Source organism: Staurois parvus, unplaced genomic scaffold (genome assembly GCF_062004578.1).
Source record: "Staurois parvus isolate SC_StPar_1 unplaced genomic scaffold, SC_StPar_1.0 ptg000619l, whole genome shotgun sequence".
NCBI lineage: Eukaryota > Metazoa > Chordata > Amphibia > Anura > Ranidae > Staurois > Staurois parvus.
The window spans coordinates 3,197,022-3,220,094 of NW_028318415.1; the positions used below are offsets into that span (position 1 = coordinate 3,197,022).

Below are 23,073 nucleotides of genomic sequence, written 5' to 3' on the forward strand. Positions count from 1 at the left end.
ACACATATTAGGGCCAATTTAGACAGGATCCAATTAATCTACCAGCATGTCTTTGGAGTTTAGGAGGAAACCGGAGTACCCGGAGGAAACCCACGCAGGCACAGGGAGAACATGCAAACTCCTATAATATAGAGATCCATCTTATAAAGTGAGGGCACATCCACAGGCACATTGTGTTTGTGGTAGAAGATGGAGGTGCACCTTTGGAAGATTTTTACACCTTACACAAGGGAGACTTTTTAGGGCTTTAAAAAAATGTTTTTTTGGGTAAAAAAATGCTAAAAAATGCTAATGTGGAAAAACACGTGAAAACACAGCTAATCGCAGAAAAACGCCACTAAATGCTAATGCAAAAAAGCTAAAAAAAAGCTGAAAAACTCACATTTTTAACATGACTTTACACAGCTAACATTACCAGCATTATCAAAACGTCCAGTGTGCATGAGGGCTTAAAATTCATTGAAGTTAATGAAGACAATGTTGTACCTATAGCAGTACAGCTCAAAGGTTAACTATTGTTTAGAATAATTTTACTATTTCCACATAGAATTAGGAAATGACATCAGGAACCAACCAAACAACTCAGCAACCATATAACATCCACCAAACAATTACCTCCAATGCTCTGTTCCTCTATTAAAATGAAATGTACCTTATATTTTGATAGGCAGCAGTGGCAGTCACAGGTGAAACAATACTGGCGTTGCAATTGGACCTGGCGTAAATGTGTGGGCATCTTCACATCGATGTAACTAATGGTCAGCTGAAAAATGAAAAAAAATAAATAAAAATATGGGTTATATATACAGTACTGTCTGTATAATGAACACACTTGGGACAGTCAGAACACAATAACTAGAAGTATAATAATATAAAAATATGAAAAATCTATCACTAAACACTTAAGTCGTTAAAGTGGTGCATCGATTATACATGATGATGTGTTCAAGGATATACTATAAATGTAGGAAATTTTAATAACTATTAAAATATAACTAAAGTCAAAAGATTTTCATTATTATTATGCTTTCTGGGGAGATTTCACAGTTCACACTATCCCAGAGGTGTAACAGTAAGTGCAAAGAACAATTCTTTCCACAGTCAAGGGTAAAATCATCTTAGACACTTTTCAAGGTGTCCCCTATTGCAAAATGTCCCTTCCTTTACTTATAGGATGACAAACGTAAAATTTTAATTTCTGTTCCGGTAAGTTTATATGAGTAAATCTCCCCAGTGGGGTCAGACAGAACAGATATCCAACAAAGGCTTTAACTTTTCCCTACTCTATTCTAAACTAAAAACATGTTTTGGCTTTAATGCCATTATATTGATAAAAATGATTGTCAGATTTTATTTAGAAACACTGAAAATTTCTGTAGATGGGTTATATAGACCTCAACATTATTTCTATTTCAATAAAATTTGATTTAGAATATTCTAAATAGAATAGCTACAAAGCATAATGTGAATATGTAACATAAAACAAACTTTTAGAATTATCTTGGCTAACCTTCTGAAAATGCCAATTGCTTGGATGCCAAGAAATCGAATACTTTAAATTGAAATACTACACCCTGAGTGTTGAAATAAAAAAATCCAAGGTTAGCAATTGCAGAGGGGATTTAGCAATAGCAGAATATGCATTTATCTCAGGAAAAATTTCCAATATCATGAGTGAAAACACAGCTAGAATATCATGTGTAGCTGAAGCACAGAAGCCAAGATGTGCTGCTCAGGATTTCAAACAATTGGGTAGAAAAAAAAGTTAGTCTTAAAACCAAAAATCAATAGACTTTGTGTTGCAACCAAAAATAGCTTCCCATTTATGTTTTCTTTGCTTTCTATCAGCCTCCTAGGGTACCCATTATATCAAATAGAAGTTCTTTCAAAAATGCCACTATTTCTGTTTTCTAAATATTCAGATTCATGAGCCCCCGCTGTTACCCTGTTAACAGACACATGTGCTTTTTCTTAGATGTTTCCAAGCAAGCACATTTTTTTCATTTTATAAAAAAATCCAAATAAAATGGACAAGGAATTGACAATTAGCCTTATTTTTATATACATAAACAATACACACACAAAAAAAATAAGAAAAAAAAATTTCTTACACATCTGTGGTTCTGGACTGTTCTACTGACCAAAGGAGAGTACAAGGTGAAGAGCTGGCGACTCGATCTCCGGATAAAAGTACTTTATTGATAAAGGGTACAATGTGCAAATTACAGCAGCTTACGTGTAAAAACCTTATTCATAGCCATGGAGAACAAGTTTCCAGCTCTTCACCTTATACTCTCGTGTGGTTTAAAGTGCCAGGAAGACTATATGAGCTTTGGAGCACAGTTGGTCCACCTCCAGGGGGAATTAACATATGTACATCTTTGTTTGTGTTCTACTGACCAGCTGTCTCCTAGATTCCTGTATAAAACAGTGTAGGTACTCTCAATGAGTATTCAGTTGGAAGCAGAGTCAAATCTTTCAAGGTTTAATGACTTGAGAGAAAAATTACAGCACAATGCCTAATCACTAATCCGCCTTACACGAAGACAGCCAAAGGGTATAGCAAATGCTAAGGGGGAATTAATGACATCAGACACAATACTTTTTATATATTAGTACTGCCATCCCAAGAGAAATTGATGAAGAAGGTTGGAAGGATTAGACTTCTAGAACTCACAAAGGAATTATGAATGTGGTTCTGCTTGAAGTTAGTTATAAAGTTTTTCTAGAAGGTATATAGTCCCTGAGCACCTCTCTAAAACATACTCAGATTCTTGGTCCTCTTGTTTTTGGTAATGCGAACAGAATGGAACAGTATTTCACATGTGGTGGACCAGTCAAAGATCAGACGGTTTTAGATGCATGGTCACGCCTTGATATATTCCGTTACTATGGCACTCCACCTGCCGGTACCCGCAATGGCACTCCCCAGGTCTGCAGATGGGCAAGCAGGGCTCAGATACATGGGAGCATGTGGGGGGGGGGGGGGGCGGTGCTGGGGACTATGAAAATGATCAGCCAGCAGTGCAGCCGCCCAACTGTTTCCACCTGACAGGCAGGAGTCTGCCTGTCAGTTTTCTACACAATCCTGAGTGCTGACTGAACTACAACTACCAGAGAGCTGGCAAAAGAGAGTGATACTGGGAGAGCAGATATATTCTACAGCAAGGGACTGGCTCTTTTTCTCTTGGTGGAGAATTCAGAGAACACAGGGGGACTGCTGTTCTCCTCCAGAAACAGATTTCGGCACAGCGGTGACATTGATCACCACACCAGGATCACATCAGCTTCCCTGCATCGGGACTGTCACTGTCTGGTCTTCACACAGACATTGCTGCTCACTGCACTGACAGGCTGTTAGACAGTAACTCTGCACATCCTTGAAAACAGCCAAGAGCCTGGGTAAGTACTCTGTTCCTAGGAGGCCATGTTATCCATGGGATTTGTGAGTGGGTGGATGCCTGACCTCTTTCTGTCATCACTCTAGAGACACTGCATGCAGACATCTTTACACTTTAGTATCAGGAGAGCTTTACTTTGAGCATTACCACTGCCTATATGTTTACCAGTATTCACTAATGTTTATGGGCCCCACCATTGCTAGCATCGGATATCACCATATCTGAAACTTTAAACATCACAGGACTCAAGTTGCAATCTCTAGTCAACGGGACCTATTCTCTTCTAAGGTCATTTATGCCAGAGTATACATTTACATAACTTTCTGCATCCCCCATTGTGGCGTCGGTGGCCTAGAGGAAGCTGATAAGTCAACAAGCCTGCTCTTCCCCCTCTTACTGCCGATGTTGCAATTAAATAGTTGAAGCTTAATACTCATGACTGTATAATTTGTTAAACACTGATAACTGATTATTTCTTTTTTACCAGTGTTCTGTTAAATGGGGTTGTATATCTAAACCCATTATTCCTGTGGTGTACTCTTTTGAACAAGTCTAATATAGAAGTGTTACTAAAGAATTGTGTCTCTTGTATTATTATTGTATACTGTTGAAATATTTCTGAACCCAGAGTGTTAGAGGTGTTGGGAGACTTGCAAGGTCACGGCAACCACTGGGGACAAGCATTATCAAGCGCCCTCTGCAGCAGTAGAGCTACAGGAATACTACAACTCCCATCTGTCACTGCAGCAGAGAGACTCACAGATCATGCTGACTGTAGTCCATTGTTTACTTTCTCTAGTCACATAACAGAAGGTTCAGACCCCCATATGGACCTGGGGCTGGGATTAAACAAATCATAAGCCTATGAATTTCACCTGTGATCATGGTTGCAATACTCTGCTGGCTTGAATGCAAACATTCAATAAATGCACATTTTTATTTTATTAATGTGGATGCATTTATTACATTTTTGCAAAAAGTGGACCATGCCTTCATTTTTTTCCCGAGTGTGTCACATTTGGGGATCTATCATTTGCAGTCCCAGAGAAACAATAAGGGGAAATCCCTTCTTAGAAAATAGCCCCTACAACAGGTGCATCCTTTTGAAGATTCCTCTCACCTTATGTCTCAATGACAACTGTAAAATGTTCTCAATCAAATTTCATTGATCACCAGGACAAATCGAGAGTGTGACTCTCCCCAGCTGGGACACAGACAGCAGTAGAAATGTAATAGAGGTCCTATTACAGTACAATGGCTAACTGTTTAGCACTTCCACCTGGCAATACTAGGGTTGTTGGTTCAAATCCCAGCCACGGCACCACCTGCCTGGAGTTTGCATGTTCTCCCTGTGCCTGCATGGGTTTCCTCCGGGTACTCCAGTTTCCTTTCACATGCTGGTAGGTTAATTGGATCCTGTCTAAATTGGCTCTACTATGTGTATGTATGAATGTGAGTTAGGGACTTTAGATTGTACTCCCCTTGAGGGTTAGGGACTGATGTGAATGTACAACATATATGTAAAGTGCTGTGTAAATTGACTGCGCTATATAAGTACCTGAAATAATATCAAAGCTTAAGGTGATTGTAGCTGTATTAGTATGTTAGTGCATGGACAGTAATTGTTCCATCAAAAAACTTTTGCTACCAAGCATATGCTGCAAGCATGTGATCTTTATCTTATGCATTACAAGAATGCCTTCCTTATCCTAACTGCTAACAGCAAGTGATCTCAAAGACATATGACACAATCTTAACCCCTTGGTGCCAGCGCCTCCTGGCCCTTTAAGGGTTTCAGAAGCTGGGAGGTGGGGCGGGGTTTAGGGTCACGTGACCGCCGTGACATGCCATCACAGCGGTCACATGATCGGGGCAGGTCCCGATCAAAAGAGGAGATCAGGACCTATCTGTGAGTACGGACATGTGTGCCAGGAGTGTGCAGGGTGCGTGGTCTCAGCACATATGTTCTTTTTTAATAGAACGCAAATATGCGGCCACTCGGCGTCTAGGCCCAGACGCCGGGAGGCCGCACATTTGCGTTTGGCCGACATGTAGTGGTTAAGCAAAGAACTTTTATTTCTAGAACCCAGAACTCTTCCAGCACCCACAAGAAAACTCATATACGTATTTAAAATGTTATCATTTATTTGGTCGTATAGATAAAGTACATACAAGAGGCATTAAAAAAACAAGCTAATTGTCTGACCAATCACAATATAGTAAATAATCCTGAAACAATATAACCCTTTTGCTGTGTAAAGCCACTTCCTCAGGATGCAGTATGCATAGAATGGAGTTTGGCCTTTATATCAGAAAGTCAAATGAATGTAGATATATTTCAGGCTTTTCTCTCAGACCGCTACGAGACACTATTAAAATGCTTTTTGGATCTTCACAAGCTTCTTCAGCAGGATGGGCACTTCCAACTAAGCATAATATGAAAAGGTGGATTCCTAGCTGTGATTTTGACAGTTGTGAACCAGAGGTGGTCAGAGCTGAGCTTTCAGGTTCAAAGTCAGCAGAGGAGATCTTGCCATCCCGAGGTCACCTGTTTTGGTCCCAGGCGCTTGGGAGGAGTGGGAGAGCCCAGGAACCAATAGAGTGGGAGATTCGGGGAAGTAGCGGCACCCACAAGTCCCATAAAATTGACCACTTTTACAGTAACGCCAAGAGTCAGCTGGTAAACACTGGCTGGTACTGCAGCCATGAGCTTGTTTAACATCTTCAGGCTTCGAATCAACCACGAATATCTGAAGAGCTAAAGAGGTTAAGTGAAAACAATGTGACAAAACAATCAGTGGATCTAGAGACATGACCAGCTTAAAGGATAAGTTCACCTTTGGAACATGACACATGTTCCACTCATTTTTAGGATGGAACATGTAACATGCTCCCATAGCCGCGCCCACCACCCCCTCCCTCTTTCAGATAGCACGGGGAGAAGTTTCCCCGTACTATCTGTCAGATTTGAAAACAGCGCAGCATGGCCGCCCACATGGCCGCATCACTCATTCACAGTGTTCTGTGAATGAGTGCCTACAAGTCACGGCAGCCTTAGCGTCTATTGGCTTGTAGTTTTCAATGAACTACCATGGTGCTGTGGAGCATAGCGCTAGTAGTTCATTGAAGTTTCCTGTCAGTATATCTGCTTGACTGTACATCCCATATGGCAAGCAAATATTCTGACAGGTCTGCAGGTGACTTGCATGGCATCAGCGATCTGCTTTTTTTTTCTTGTGAGAGTATATATGATCAGGACTTATATGATCAGCACAGCACCAATCAGCACTGTCCAGACAGAGGGTCAGGGGTTATGCAGCCTCATAGGAAAATCCAGGGAGAATGAAAACGTCTCCTACAAGCTTTAACCCCTGCTCTGCTGGACACTGAAAGAAGACTACTCTGCTGATAAGAAAAGGTATTTAGCAGTCTATATTTACTAAAATAATTGCATTTCCATGTTCTGTGTACTGTGAGAGACCAGATATAGTGAATGCAGGGTCCTGGGTTTAGTAACACGATAACATTTTTCTAAACAAGCCAGAGTACTTGGTGTCATTCTTGACTCCAATCTATCCTTTCAGCCCCAAGTCCAATCGCTAACAAACTCATGCAGACTCCACCTCCGCAACATCTCCAAAATACACCCATTCCTAATCCCAGAAACCACTAAACAGCTCATTCACTTCCTCATCATATCACGACTCGATTACTGCAACTCCCTCCTCACTGGCCTCCCTCACCACAGGCTAACCCCACTTCAGTCGATCCTGAATACAGCAGCCAGACTCATTCACCTTACCAACCGCTCCGTTTCCGCCACCCCCCTCTGCCAATCCCTCCACTGGCTCCCGATTGCGCAACGGATCAAATTCAAAATGCTAACGCTGACGTAAAAAACTGTCCACCATACTGCCCCGAACTACATCACCGACCTAATATCCAAATACCACCCAAAACGCACTGTCCGCTCCTCACAAGACCTCCTTCTCTCTAGTTCCCTGGTCTCCTCCTCCCATGCCTGCCTCCAGGACTTCTCCAGGGCATCACCTATCCTCTGGAACTCCCTACCCCAATACATCAGACTATCACCTACTCTCCTCTCCTTTAGGCGCACCCTGAAAACCCATCTCTTCAGGGAAGCCTACCCCGATCCCTGCTAATTGCCGATCTCCTCCACTCTTCCTACCACTTCCTCCCCCACAGCTTTTCCTCCCATACCACTATCTCCTCCCTCCTAGATTGTAAGCTCCAAGGAGCAGGGCCCTCGAACCCCTCGTGTATCGCATTGTATTGTTATTGTACTCTCTCATGTATTGTCTCCCATTGTAATGTACAGCGCTGAGCGAACTATTGGCGCTATATAAATACTGTATAATAATAATAAACATTTTCATATTAAAGGCAAGTCAAATACATGTAATTATTTTCAATTACTTGTGCACAAGTGAAAAAAGTGCAGCATTATGTTTTCTTTTATTTAATTTGGTATATACTTGCCCCTCTGGGACACCATTTTGAGAAGATGGTTATGAAATGGCTGCAAGGTATAAATTAACAGTCTTTCCACATGCTTCTAAGGTAATGTTAAAGACAGGAATATTTTTTTTCTTTTATTCAAAAAAATATTTTTTTTTTCTATGCCTGTCTTTTAATTTTGAAATAAACTGAGATTATGCAGAACACACAAAATTGATATTAAGTTTATTAGAATAAACTATGAATTTAATAGGATAAATAGTGTTTGTGTATGTATTAACCAGCCAAAGAAAGCCATGACATAATTTTGTTTAAATCTCATTACTACAAGACCTAATCACTAAAGAGTTCAACATCTTTTGGAAAGAAACAAATCTGATCTCTGCTGAAGCCAAAAACTAATTAACCTGCATAGTATAAAGTCACATATTGAACCGATCAAGAGACAAAAACTTTAGCAAGACTGTTGTGTGGCACAGTTCTGCAGTGCAGCAGTAGACTCACTACGGCACGATCTGGATAGAGTTTGCAAATCAGGCTCATGTTTGTGTAGGTTCCCTCTAGGTGCAATGAATTGCTGCCAAAATTTAAAAAGAACACTCTGATAGGTTAATTGGTTTAAAAAATAATAAAACCAGAGTTGGGAACCAAAGTATTGTGTGAATAATTAAGCCAACTCACCAAAATTAAAGGTGGTGTCCTCAGGACCAATGAGGTATGCAGCACAAACACCAATTTGTGGGTGAAAGACCCACAAGAAAAAAAGTCCCAAAGAGAACAATCTGCGGCTTAGAAAATGTTAATTGAACACAATCAAAATATCAATTTAGCAAATATACCTCCACCCTACACAAGAATAAAACACAACGACAATGTTGCCATATCTTAAAAACACCCGCCCGGGCACACTGGCATGTCTGAGTGCCCGGGTGTGTTTTTAACCACTTCCGGTCTGGCCCAGGTATATAAACAGCCAGACAGAAGTATTTCAGGAGTAGGTGGCTGTTTATAATTGTCCTCCCTGCCTGTGTGTCCCTGGGAGCGCACAGCACTGCGATCCAGTGCCTGCTGTGTCCTCCGGACACAGCAGAACACTGATCGCTGTACGGGACTTCTGTGTGAGGTCCAGATCATGTGATCACTGATTGGCCAATCAGTGATTACATGAATAGTAGTAAGTAAGATGTCACTTCTGACATCATTGCTTACTAAGTGTGAAATTGATATTTTGATTGTGTCCAATAAACATTTTCTAAGCCGCAGATTGTTCTCTTGTGTTAATTGGTTTACGACCAGTCTGGCTCAAGTGTTTGAGTGACTGTGATAAAAAGGTACTATTCACCAGGGCAAAGGTCAAAGTGACTAGATCTAGGAGTAAACTACACAAACATTCAATGCACACACCAAATCCAAATAATGAAATGCACATTGTAATATTCATATGGTACAAATGAGCCCTAAGAGGTGCATGTATGTTTTTTTTTAATGTGCTTAAACTGCCTATTAGGAAAACTATGCTGTAAATGGTGTAAGAAAATCACTGATATAGGGTGTCTGGAATAATTCACACCAAATGTATTTGACCTTCTACAACCTACATGTCTCACTACTGCTACTTTGCCAAATTTTGTAAGCAAAATAATTCCCAGCTCAACTCCTACATATTCTGTCTGTTATCTGATGTTTCTGAAATTTATTCTAAAAACAACAAGGTTGTCAAGACAGATTGTTCTGTATTTTATATACCATACAAAATTCTGAAAGACAATGCGTCTCATTATACTTCTACTTTCTCCATACACTTGACCCCAAAATTTCTTATCCATTCACTATTGACCTTCACTGTTTACTAACTGCATCCTCTTCTTTCAGTCATTTTCCTAATTCAACAAGTCATTTATAATGTGTCCTTGGTTTTGACATAAAGCTCAGGAATAATAAATAAAGCTATTATATGACAACGATAAATACATACTAATTGATCAATGTGTTGGTGCTATTTATTTGAAGAGCTGAAGCCACAATTTTGTTTTATTTCTAGAGTATGAGAGGGTTGTAACTGTTGCCAGTGTGTTTTGCCATGTGTGTCTCATTAGAGAGATTTCCCTTCACGTCATAACCCACACACACAACAGGAAATTGCCTTCAAAGTGAAGGAAAATCCCCTCGGGTTTGACAGTTGTCATCAGACCCACATTTGAAGATTTCCTCTCTATCCCTGTTGTGGTGACAACTCAAAATTTGTGATTGTTCCTTCACTCTCAGTAATAATGGTCACCAAGACAAATAGAGAGGGTGACAACAGTAATAAGGTGTTGGATGTTCTAATCCCTCTCCACTTTAACCAAAAATCAAATAAAAAAAGGTTTGGTCTGCAATTGCACTTTAGCATGCCCCTGGGGTTTGACAGTTGTCATAAGACCCACATTTGTAGATTTCCCCTCTATCCCTGTTGTGGTGACAACTCAAAATTTGTGATTTTTCCTTCACTCTCAGTAATAATGGTCACCAAGACAAATAGAGAGGGTGACAACAGTAAAAACGTTGTGTTCTAATCCCTCTTCACTTTAACCAAAAATCAAATAAAAAAAAGGTTTGGTCTGCAATTGCACTTTAGCATGCCCCTAAGAGAAAAAGTTTTTCTTTTCAATTTGGGCAAATTGTGGAAATGTTAGAACCTCTGTCAGGATTATATTGCTTGCTGTGTCTCAACTGTTGAGAATCACCCTCTCTATTTGGTGACCATTACCTCCAGAACCAGACAGTGCTGTAAAATCCATAAATTTTGAGTTGTTTGGCCTTGTTCACACAGGTATACTGCAGCATATGCCTGTGCAAGGGCCGTGTTACCCGCATGGGGTAGCACAGGTGTTCCATGCATTTTGTGCAGGCAGTCCCATTCATGTCAGTTAACATTGCTAGCCTCTTCCGGGCACAAGGCACAAGTGCTCCCACCTGTCGACTCCCGCTCTGATTAGACACAGCAGGATTTTGTCAGCAGGTCCTGCACAATGATTTATGGCCAGGATCAGCTGTGTCCAATCACAGACCAGAGCCCTGTGTTAACAATCAACACAGGGCTCTTTATAGAGGGAACAATCTCTTTGTTTCTTTTCCCTGGGAAGGAACAAAGATTTTTAGTAAAGAGCAGAACATAATACACAAATTAACACTTGTTAGGCACACACTTAACCCCTTTATTACCCCGAAATGTTAATCTGTTCCCAGCCAGTGTCATTAGTACAATGGCAGTGTGCAGTATTATCACTGATCACTGTATTAGTGTCACTGAAAAAAATATTGTTCTTTTTTCAAACTTTCTGGTCTTTTTTTGCTTATATAACCACTTTATTACAGCGCCATTGCTAAAAGATGGCTACAGTACGGTTCTCTTCCCCTGGCGTGCGCATCAGGCGAGCTCTTCTGTGATCGCTGTGTCATTTGGACACAGCTGATCACAGATCAAGGAAAATGGACAAACGCAGTGGCTATTTACCATGTGATTTCTGTGTGCATTCGCAGCTGATCACATGTAAACAAATGCCAGTTATCAGCATTTCCTTTCCTCATACGCTGCCACTGTGTGAGGAAAGGAAAGCATATAACCATCAATCCTGACAGCACATATTTACACTGATAATCAGGTCAGTGCAGACCCATCAGTGCCCATGAAAGAAGGTTATTAGTGCCCATCAGTGCAGCTTATCAGTGCCCATCAGTGTCTCTCCATCAGCACAGCCTCATCACTACCCATCAATGTAGCTTATTAGTGCCCATTAGTGCACATCAATGCTGCCTCATCAGCACCCATCAGTGCAGCCTCAACGGCGCCCATCAGTGCAGCCTCACCGGTGCCCATCAGTGCAGCCTCACCAGCGCCCATCAGTGCAGCCTCACCAATGCCCAACAGTGCAGCCTCACCAATGCCCAACAGTGCATCCTCACTAATGCCCATCAGCACACACTCATCAGTGCCCAACAGTGCTCATCAGTGCAGCCTCATTAGCGCACATCAGGGAAGAAGAAAACTCATTTGCAAAATTTTATAACAGAAACTAAGAAATACTTTTTTTCCCCAAAATTTTTGGTCTTTTTTAGTTTGCTTAGCAAAAAATAAAAAACCCAGTGGTGATTAAATACCACCAAAAGAAAGCTCTATCTGTCTCAAAAAATTATAAAAATTCCCTATGGGTACAGTTTCAAATAACTGCGCAATTGTCTTTCAAAGTGCGACAGCACTGAAAGGTGAAAATTGGCCTGGACAGGAAGGGGGTGCAAGTGCCAAGCAATGAAGTGATTAATAAAAATAAAAGAAAACAGTGGAGATCAAATACCAGAAAAAGTGTGCGAAAAAAATGATACAAATTTTGTTTGGTTACAGTGTTGCATGACAGCACCATTACCAGTTAAGGTAGTGTAGTGCTAAATAGCAAAACATGGCCTGGGCATGAAGGGAGTAAAACCTTCCGGAGCTAAAGTGGTTTACACCCCGGTCACACTGGGTGTGACTTGGCATGCGATTTGCATGTTATGCAACTTGCAAATTGCTCCCTGGTCTCCTCCTCCCATGTTCGTCTCCAGGGCTTTCCCCATCCTCTGGAACTTCCTACCCCAATCCATCAGACTATCACCTACTCTGCTCACCTTTGCTCACTCTGAAAACCTATCTCTTCAGGGAAGCCTACCATGCCCTCAGCTAATTACTGAACTCCTCCACTCTACCTACCACTCCATCCCCCACAGCTATTTCCTCCTGTACCACTATCCCCTCCCTCCTAGATTGTAAGCTCCAAGGAGCAGGGCCCTCGAACCCTTCTTGTATTTTATTGTATTGTTACTGTACTGTCTCGTGTACTGACTCCCACCATAATGTAAAGCGTGGAGCAAACTGTCGCCGCTGTATAAATCCTGTATAATAATAATAATTGTATACCAAGTCGCACCTTATTGTCCACAATTACACCGATTTCTAAAGTAGTACATGCACTACTTTTAGTGCAATTTGCATACACATCTGTGTCAGATGTCTTGCAAATCACACCTGAAATCGGCATGTCCCCTGACTTTGAAATCGTGCAAGTCGTTCTTGATGTGACCGGGGTGTAACCCACAGTGGCTGCACACACAGGGCTGCTGCTCCCAATCTGACATCTTTGCAGTTGAGAGTGCATGGCTTCAAATGCAGACAGTGTGCGTTTGGGGTCATGCATCCGCACCTGCACAGATGCCAAATTGGGAGCAGCGGCTGCTTCCATGCAACCACTGCATCCAACTTGACATGATTGGGATGAACATCTGTGTGTATGCTGTAGTACACTCACGTGAATGAGGCCTTACTGAACAGGAATAAAACTCTTCCAATGGGAACTCTAGATCTTGTGATAGCTTTCTAAAGAGATTTTTACTACACACTGCAAGATGCTTGAAGTCCAGTGTGAAGTTTCCTGTCTGTGTTGATTTGGGGAGCCATGTCATCTGCTGGTGTTGGTCCACTGTGCTTCATTAAGTCCAGGGTCAATGCAGCCGTCTACCAGGAGATTTTGGAGCACTTCATGCTTCCTTCCACAGACGAGCTTTATGGGGATGCTGACTTCATTTTCCAACAGGACGTGGCACCTGCCCACACTGCCAAAAGCACCAAAACCTGGTTCAATGACCATGGGATTACTGTGCTTGATTGGCCAGCAAACTCGCCTGACCTGAACCCCATAGAGAATCTTATGGGGCATTGCCAAGAGAAATACGAGAGACATGAGACCGAACAATGCAGAAGAGCTGAAGGCCGCTATTGAAGCATCCTGGTCTTCCATAACACCTCAGAAGTGCCACAGGCTGATAGCTTCCATGCCACGCCGCATTGAGGCAGTAATTGCTGCAAAAGGGTCCCAAACCAAGTAGTGAGTACATATGCATGCTTATACTTTTCAGAGGTCCGATATTGTTCTATGTACAATCCTTGTTTTATTGATTGCATGTAATATTCTAATTTTCTGAGATTGTGGATTTGGGGTTTTCATGAGCTGTAAGCCATAATCATCACAATTATGACAAATCATGGCTTGAACTATCTTGCTTTGCATGTAATGAGTCTATCTCCTATATTAGTTTCACCTTTTAAGTTGCTTTACTGAAATAAATGAACTTTTGCACGATATTCAAATTTTTCGAGTTTCACCTGTATGTACTGCAAGAGCCTACCTAATTGGATACAATTGAAAGTGTTGTTAGGTTTGACCTCGTATTATATGGTTTTTGGTAAATCTAAATCAAAAATCTCAAGAAAATTGGATAATCTATGGCCAGCCTTAGGAAGGGTAAGGCTGGCCAGCTGGCAAGTGTTGTTTAGGTCTGACCTCATATTATATGGCTTTTGGTAAGTCTAAAGAAAAATTCTCAAGAAAATCGTATAGTGTATGGCCAGCCTTAGGCAGGCCACACATTATGCAATTTTCTTGAGAATTTTGCTTTAGATTTACCAAAAGCCATATAATACGAGGTCAAACCTAAACAACACTTTCAGTTGTATCCAATTAGGTGGGCCCTTGCACTACACAGTTGAAGGTAAATCTAAAGGAAATTGGGCAGGAATAGGACAGAAAATTGTAAGAAAATTGTATTGTGTATGGCCAGCCTTATACACCATGTCAGATCTCCAGTCCACAAAAGAAAGAAAATGTAAAATACTTTAACCACTTGCCTACAGGGCACTTATACCCCCTTCCTGCCCAGGCCAATTTCCAGCTTTCAGCGCTGTTGCACTTTGAATGACAATTGCGCGATCATGCAACACTGTACCCATATGAAATTTTTTTCATTTTTTTTGTGACAGATAGAGCTTTATTTTGGTGGTATTTAATCACCTCTGGGTTTTTTATTTTTTCTTAAACAAACCAAAAACCACTGAAAATTTTGAAAAAAAAAGTTTTTTTCTTAGTTTTTGTTATAAAATGTTGTAAATAAGTGATTTCTCTTCTTCACTGATGTGCGCTAATGAAGCTGCAGTGATAGGCACTGATAGGCTGCACTTATGGACACTTATAGGTGGCACTGATGAGGAGGCACTGGTAGGTGGCACTGATGGGCATTTACAGGCATCACTGATGGGCACTGAAAGGCAGCACTCATATATGGCACTGATAGGTGGCATTGACTGGCACTGATAGGCGGCACTGACTGGCACTGCTAGGTGGCACTGACTGACAGTGTTAGGCTGCACTGATAGGCAGCACTGACGGGCACTGATAGGCGGCACTGATGCACTCTGATAGGCGGCACTGACTGGCACTGATAGGTGGCACTGATTGGCAGCACTGATAGGAGGCACTGACTGGCATTGATAGGTGGCACTGACTGGCACTGATGGCTGACACTGAAAGGCAATTCAAATGGGCACTGATATGTGGCATTGATGTGGCACTGATGGGCACTGAAATGTGGCACTGCTGGGGCTACACAGATCATCAGGGCACACTGATCATCAGTGCCCTGATGATCAGTGTACATGTCCCCTCCGAGGAATGCTGATTACAGGCTCTCCTCACGAGCTGTCAGCGTGACAGCTCGTGGGCAGAGAACTGCCGATAACAAGCATTTCCCTGTTTACATGTGACCAGCTGTGATTGGACACAGCTGATCACATGACCGAGCCGACATCTTAGGCTCTTTCCGTGGATCGGTGATCCGCTGTGTCCGAGGGACACAGCACACCACCGATCGTCGCGCATGCACGGTTAAAATGGGAGGACGTCATATGACATCCTGCCAGAACGAGAGAACCACCTTGCGTCCTTCATATTACTATATGGCGGGCGAGAGGAGGTTAAATACTTTAAAGCCAGATTCCATGTTTATGGCAACATTAATATTATCCATGTGAAGGAGCCATATTTGTTTCTGCATACAGTGTATTGTCAGTTTATGGCTGCACATATCCCTCGTACCCAATGCTGTAATATTAATACTGTTGATTATCATCAGGAAACTCTCAGCAGGTGGAAAGATGTGCACTTTACAGCTAAATTCTGATAGCTGTCTTTTAATAGCCAAAGTTAGCAAAGTATGCCGACTGTAGAAAATTCCACTATAGTTGGATGAGTAAGGGTTATTATTGCTATTAGATGAACTCTTCAGGCAGTACATTATATTTAGCAATTTAGCTAAATTAACTCTTCCCAAGATATTTTTTTTTTACCTCCCTGAGACTGGCAGATTTACGGCAAAAAAAGCCATTTCAATACAAGAAAGATTAAATATGGGATGATTAATGGAAGCTGCTGTTTTTTAAGTGCTTTTTCATACTGTATGTTTAAAAGAAAATGAAATATGAAAGAGTTTCTGGATCCCTGATACAGGGGATGAGGACATACAAAGACATTTATCATGAATGAGGGCAATTTAGAACTAGGAAAAACATAGGTAGCCCAGCAGCAAGTAAAGACAGTTTAATGCATTGTCTTTTCTTCATATGAGAGATATGAGTGGTGACTGATGGTTTACCCAACATTCAGAAATGAGGCAGCTCTCAGGAATGTAAATGGATGGAAGTTTACTGTTCCAGGTGTCTATGACAGGAGGGAGGATACGTCAGTTTTCATACCTCTTCACCCTTTGGTATTTCCTTTACTGAACGGAGTTGCAGGCACGTTCCTTCAAACACTATCACACAGTTTGGATCACAACTGTGGTTTAAAAGAGACATGCTGTTATAGAAAAATCAAAGGCAAAATTAGTATTAAAAAAAAAACAAACAAAAAAAAACTAGTTTTGGTAGATATTGGTTATATATGGGTTGTCATTGCTAACCTGCTTCTGAACTTGGTATTTTTCTGGATGCCATCTGACAACACTAGCTGGGATCTCCTTCCATGCTTAGCGTAGTCAGAAACATACAGGAAAGGCTACATTATCAAAGGGATCAGCAGAATCAGCAGGTGCTTCCAGTACATCGTTTTTACATTAATAAAATGAACTCATATACAGTATTGTAAGAGATAAAGGACAGTAGTTTGCAAGTTTTATCATTTAGGTTAACTTTAAAGTATATGTGAACCCTAACCTTGTAAAGCAACCCATTCAGTAGAAATGGAAAGTAAAATATTTGTGAATACATATAAAAAAAAAAATGTTGTTTGCTCCGCCCTGCAAGGCGGTGTTTTTTTTTCCTTTTTTGTACTCTTGTTTGTAAATTGTGGGAAAAAAAATCTTATAAATAAAGATCTGAATTAAATAAAGATCTGAATTAGAATAAAAGGGCAGGGGGTTCCTGAAAACCCCCCATTGTAAATATCTTTTCTTCCCTTTTTTATAAATGATCACATACCCTCTGTTCTCCGCTGCATAAGAAGCTCACTGAGCTAGGGGAGGAGAAATAGCAGTACAATGGTCTTTCCAGTGAATGGCTGTGCAGGGGGGGCAAGTCAGCAGAAGTCTGATCACTGGAGGAGAGCAGGCTGAGTTCTCAGCACAGCCAGAAAATTGACTACGCTGTGCTCTCATGCCTAGTATAGTCAGTTTTTAATTGGAAAGCAGAGGGACTGGAAGGAACACCAGGTACTTCACACAAAGGAAACAATACAAAGAGAACAGGATACTTTTTCAGACAAGTGCATAACACAGCAGGCACAAATTAGAAATATGAAATTTTGGGTTGGCATATTCTTTAATGAGCCAGTGATGCCAAACCTACAGTATATAACCTCTAATTAGCATGAGAAATAAAAAGTCTATTCTGGTATTCAGTTTTTGCATAATCTACAAAATAGAACATTAATGAAAAAAGTGAAATAATTGGAGGATATATTACGGTTTCACTTTTCCAAATTTAACCAGGGATGAATTTTTGTGTCTGCTATGTGTGTGACTAATACATGCTAGCAAAAAAAGAGCAAAAATCTAATGGTTTTGTTAAATAGACTGATACACATCAAAGCATCATGTTTTTTTTAAATATGGAGGACTGCAAAAAAGACGAAGAAATTAAATCAGAAATGAGAAGTTATAAGGGAAGAGAGAAAAAGGCACATGGGCAAAGTCCTGGTATGCAACAATTTTTCTAGCACACTGGCCAAAACATTTTTTTTTAAATGTTTTTAAAAATGTAAGTTTCTCTCAGTTGAGAAAAGGGAAAATACATACGGTATATGCAAAATTTCTGGGCTTGCTAGAGCCCCACTCTCTGCTTTCTGGCATTTAACAGGCCAAAACCCAGGTTTTTTTTCAAATACATATGCTTCATTCTCAACAGCAATTAAAAAGATTAGCTAAACCAGTCATTTATACCTATATGCTTAGTGCACATACAAAAAAAATGGCTAGGCATGCATGTGATCTGGAACGAGAAGTTGCTTGTCCTACTGGTGAATAGGGACAAGGTAGGTGGATTAATATATGGAGATAGAAGAATCGATCAGCCATGACACTACAAACTACAGCCACAACAATTGAGCTAATCATGAAAAGGTAAGGAAAACAAATGACACAGGGGAATATAACTACACTAATACCTTATTAACACAACAAAAACATTTTAAAGCATACAATGCCTTTAAATTGACTATCCCAAAAAGTATGCAATGGTAGATCCTCGTTCAGACAGTGCCTATACAAAACACAAGGAAACTGGTATTGCCCAAATAAGCAAAAATTACCTCATTTACAAGTTGTCTGTGGGTTTCCTTGCATGAACTGTTGGTTTCAAATACTCCCACAGCATTTTAATAGCATTCAGATCACGGTATTGGTTATGCCATTCCATTATTACGTATGTGTTCTTTTTCAGCCTTTTCTTTTTGGATTTGCTAGAGTGCTTTGATTGTTATAGTGTGGCCTATAGCGTTGGCCTTACAATCTCATCAAGCACACATTGTTATACAGAATACATGGATGACTCAACAACTATAAGCTCCTCAGGCATTGAAATAGCAAAGTAACCACAAACTATAACATTTCTACTAATATGCCTTATCGTTGCTATGAGATTCTTTTCTTGAAATTCTCTCTTCAGTTTGTTACAAATACTGTATGTCTACCGTTAGTTTGGGCAAACAACTCTGGAATGTGATGGCTACAAAGGCGGGTGAGCTCAGTGGGACATTTACTCTTTGGCTGGAAACACTGCATTAGTGGTTTCTGCTGAATCTTTCTGTTGGCAATGTACAGGATTGCTACCCTCAGGGAGTGCTTGGTGAACTATTTACAACATTGATCATTTGTAACAAATGTAGCACTGCCTAAACAACAGATATCCTGTGCTATTTGAACAGACGCCCTTGAATATGAACTCCATCCGCCAAATCCTATCTTTTATTGACCACAATATGTAGTGTGTCCCTATAATCTTCTTTCTGCGGTCCCCCACTGACCTTTTGGAGAAAGGGGGAGTGGTCGTGGATTAGAAGTCTGTTGCATCGTTTGGTTACTTGGTCTTTGCACATAATATATACTAGGGTTGCACAGGTACCGACTTCCACCTCCCTTCTCACTATATGGGTGGTACCACCCGTCACTCGCTGTAACACACATCTGTAAGCCCCTCCCCTGTTCTCCAGCCCACAGTGAGGCCCTGTCTCCAGAACGGCCCTGCTCAGTCAGTGAGGCTCTGGTGTGGACTGCAGGATGTCCAACGGGAGGGAAGGCACCAAGCAGGAGAAGTACCGACTGGGCAGGGTCGGGAAGTCCGCTGTCACCATACAATTCATCCAGGTGAGACTGACATGGGGCTTTAATGAAATGTGTGAGGGGGGACTTGGAGGCCACACAGGGATTTGCTGCATGTGTTATGGCTTAGGCAGCTGATACCCCCCCCCCCGGGGGCCACACTGCTCTGCTCTTCTAAATTGTGTAGGGGGGCACATTCTGCTGCCTCCCTACTTGATAGTATGCTGGGGCCCCAGTGACCACACTGTGATGCACTTATATTCTGTTTTGGGCCCCTGGGAGCCACATTCTGCTGCATTCCTACATTGTATAATGCTCTACTCTATTGTGTTTTGGGGTCCAACACTGTGCTGATCTTCTATGCATTGTCTGGGGGTCACACTGGCTGCTATCAGTATATGGGGTGACACTAGGATTGCCACCTGTCCAGGATTTACCCAGACAGTTAAATCATGTGTTCAGGTTTCAGTCTGCCTGAAACCCAGATACATTATTCAGACCAGACTGTGGGCGTAGCTTCAGGGGGCCCATGCGGCCTCCCTGTCACACATGGACAGGAGGGGCAGCATTTATTAGAACCATTCACCTGTATTTTCCTGGGATGGAGGAGATGGGACTGAAAGAGGAGGACATGGGATGGAGGAGATGAGACTGGAGGAGGAAAATGTGGGATGGAGGAGATGGGATTGGAAGAGGAGTAGGAGATGGGAGGGAGTGTCAAGGTCCTACCTTTTCCCTGAGGTTATGTTACTCCATTTGCTGGCGTCCATCTTGGTTTTCTGCTGTGCATGGTGGGAATCCTTTTATGCCTTCAGGTCTCTGAGGTCCATCCCCCAGAGGGGTGTGGCTGATGACATATAAGCCTGTGGTCCGCACATGCTCTTTGCACTTGTGTCTTGTGTCTTTGTGTTGCTATTACTCTGTTCTGACTCTCGTGACTCTCCTGGTATCTGATTCGGCTTGTGACTCGACTATTCTTTGTATTCTCCTTTGATCTGACCCTCTGTTGCTGAACCCGGCTCGTGACCTGTGATTCTCGTCTGCTGTCCTGTTTTGTCCTGTTGTTGTTGACCCGGCCTGTCTGACTACTCTTTTGTCTCTTCCACCAGCTACACGCCATTGGCGGCAGCCATTACCGCAGCTGAGGTGTCTCAGGGGCCGCGACCTGGTTCCTGATTGCATCAAGTCCATCCCCACCATCAGGGGCCCTGGTGAAGGGCAGCCTGGGACTTAGACTCCGTGCCCTGAGGGACTTCGGTCTGTGGGTGGTGGTTGTCGTCAACCAGTGCGTTACATTGTTAGGCCTGCCTGTCCGTTCCTCGGCCCCTGCCGTGACAGGGAGGAGGACATGGGATGGAGGAGATGAGACAGGAAGTGGAGGAGGAAAACATGGGATGGAAGAAGACATGGGATGGAGGAGATGGGACTGGAGGAGGAGGACTTGGGATGGAGGAGGAGGACATGGTATTAATGATATGGGATGGAGGAGGAGGACATGGTGGGATGGCCTGTGGGTGAATTTGTTAGGACAGCCAGTGGGTGGGTCCTGGGGAATGTTGGTGGTCAGGCCTGGGCGGGCTGTGTAAGGGAACCCAAAACTTTAGATGGCTACCCTGCTCTCATCTTACTGTCACCACTCCTTGCCCATTTAGTTTATCCTCCCCCTTTTTGCCTGCACATTTTTAAACATCCAATCCACAACTGACAAAGATTCCTGTCATTATCTCACTCTCCTATCAGCTATCACTACCATCTATCCTACTCCTAGTTTAGTCACATTCCTCTCTTGTACAGCTACAGGTCTCCTTCTGCCACATAGCAACATTCCAACCTTCTCATCCCCCCCCCCCGCCCCCAGCTGTCACACTTGCTTCCAGCCCTGTCTATCTATCCCATCCCTTAACTACTCATCCCAACTATCCCACCCAAAAGCCTCTCACCCCTGCCCCTCTATCCCAACACTTACCCCCCTCCCTACCATACCCTGATTTCCCCACCTCTTACACACAGCTCCTTTTCCAGCTACCTTTCCAAGGCAATAGGTATCGGTAATTGGTATAGGTGAGAACTGGGCGTTAAAAAAATGGTATCAGTGCATCCCTAATATAGAACGATCAGCCATAACCTTATGACCAATAACCTATCATTGAGTAGGTCCCCCTTTTGCTGCCACTACAGCCCCTTTTGCCAGCAAAACAGCCATGACCCATTGAGAGATGGGTGTCACTAGACCTCTGAAAGTATGCTGTGGTATCTGGCACCAAGTAATCAGTAACCGATCCCTTAAGTCCTGTAAGTTGTGAGTTGGGGCCTCCATGGACCAAACTTGTTTTTCCAGCACATCCGTGGATGCTCAATTGGATTTAGATCTAGAAAATGTGTAGGCAAAGTCAACACCTCAAACTTGCTGTGTTCCTCAAACCAATCTTGAACAATTTTCCAGTGTGGCAATATACAGCTGAAAGAGACCATTGCCATCGTCAACAGCAATGTTCAGGTAGGTGATACATGTCAAAGTAACATCCACACGAATGGCAGGACCCAAGGTTTCCCAGCAGAATATTGCCCAAAGCATCACCCTGCCCCTGCCGACTTGCCTTCTTCCCATACTGCATCCTGGTACCACCTTTTCCCCAGGTAAGAGATGGATACATATCGGGCCATCCACATAATGTTAAAGAAAATGTGATTCATCTGACCAGGTCACCTTCTTGCATTGCTCCAAGGTCAAGTTCTGATGCTCAAGAGCCTGATGTAGGCACTTTTGGCTGTGGACACGGGTCAGTATAGGGACCCTGATTGGTCTGCAGCTATGCAGTCCCATATACAACAAACTGTAATGCCCATTTTTACTGCTTTCAACACATCATGTTCAGGGACAATATGTTTTTCTTGCTCCCACTGACTTTCAGATGCTATTGTAATGAGACAATCAATGTTATTCACTTAACCTGTCAGTGATCATGAAGTTATGGCTGAACAGTGTATTTCCTTTATTTACCTTCCTGATGGAGCTAACTGCAAAATGCATCCTTGGACAAGACACCTCTTTTATTCCGTCTCTTGGGGGGGGCTATAACTTTTTTGAAAATACCTGACTGTCTGCATACGATATTGAGTTATATTATGTTATTTGTCACCAATATGAGGGTACATAATGATGGCGGTGTTTTAGATGCTTTGGAGTCATATGCTACATATGTTATTCAAACTTTGTGGTAGAACTATTTTAATGAACATGTTTACAAAATAAAAAATATTTTAATAGCTTTCTTGTCCTAGTTTTGGCACCTTAAAAATCCTACACATATTTACTTCCGCTGTTTACTGGGATGTGGTACCGTTTAATCATATATCAATCCATTATTATTATGGCCAAACATCTATATCTTTGATTTGTAAGTCCACAGCACATTGTTCTAGAGGACCTGGTCTTTGCCAATACAATTAGTTGCAAATTGTGGTCTTATTCCTAGATTGTAAGCTCCAAGGAGCAGGGCCCTCGAACCCCTTGTGTATCGCATTGTATTGTTATTGT

At 42.0% G+C, this 23,073-nt stretch overlaps 1 protein-coding gene across 1 annotated transcript in view; it reads right to left on the reverse strand.

The window, feature by feature from the left end:
- The window catches only part of SMYD3 (SET and MYND domain containing 3), a 744,460-nt gene that overhangs the window by 221,445 nt on the left and 499,942 nt on the right, over nt 1–23,073 (reverse strand). Inside the window, exons 8-9 of the mRNA XM_089693285.1 lie at nt 16,477–16,579; nt 653–763 (exon numbers count right to left, since the gene is read on the reverse strand). Coding sequence (XP_089549411.1) covers nt 653–763; nt 16,477–16,579 — 214 coding nt within the window. The remainder of the gene's footprint in view (nt 1–652; nt 764–16,476; nt 16,580–23,073) is intronic.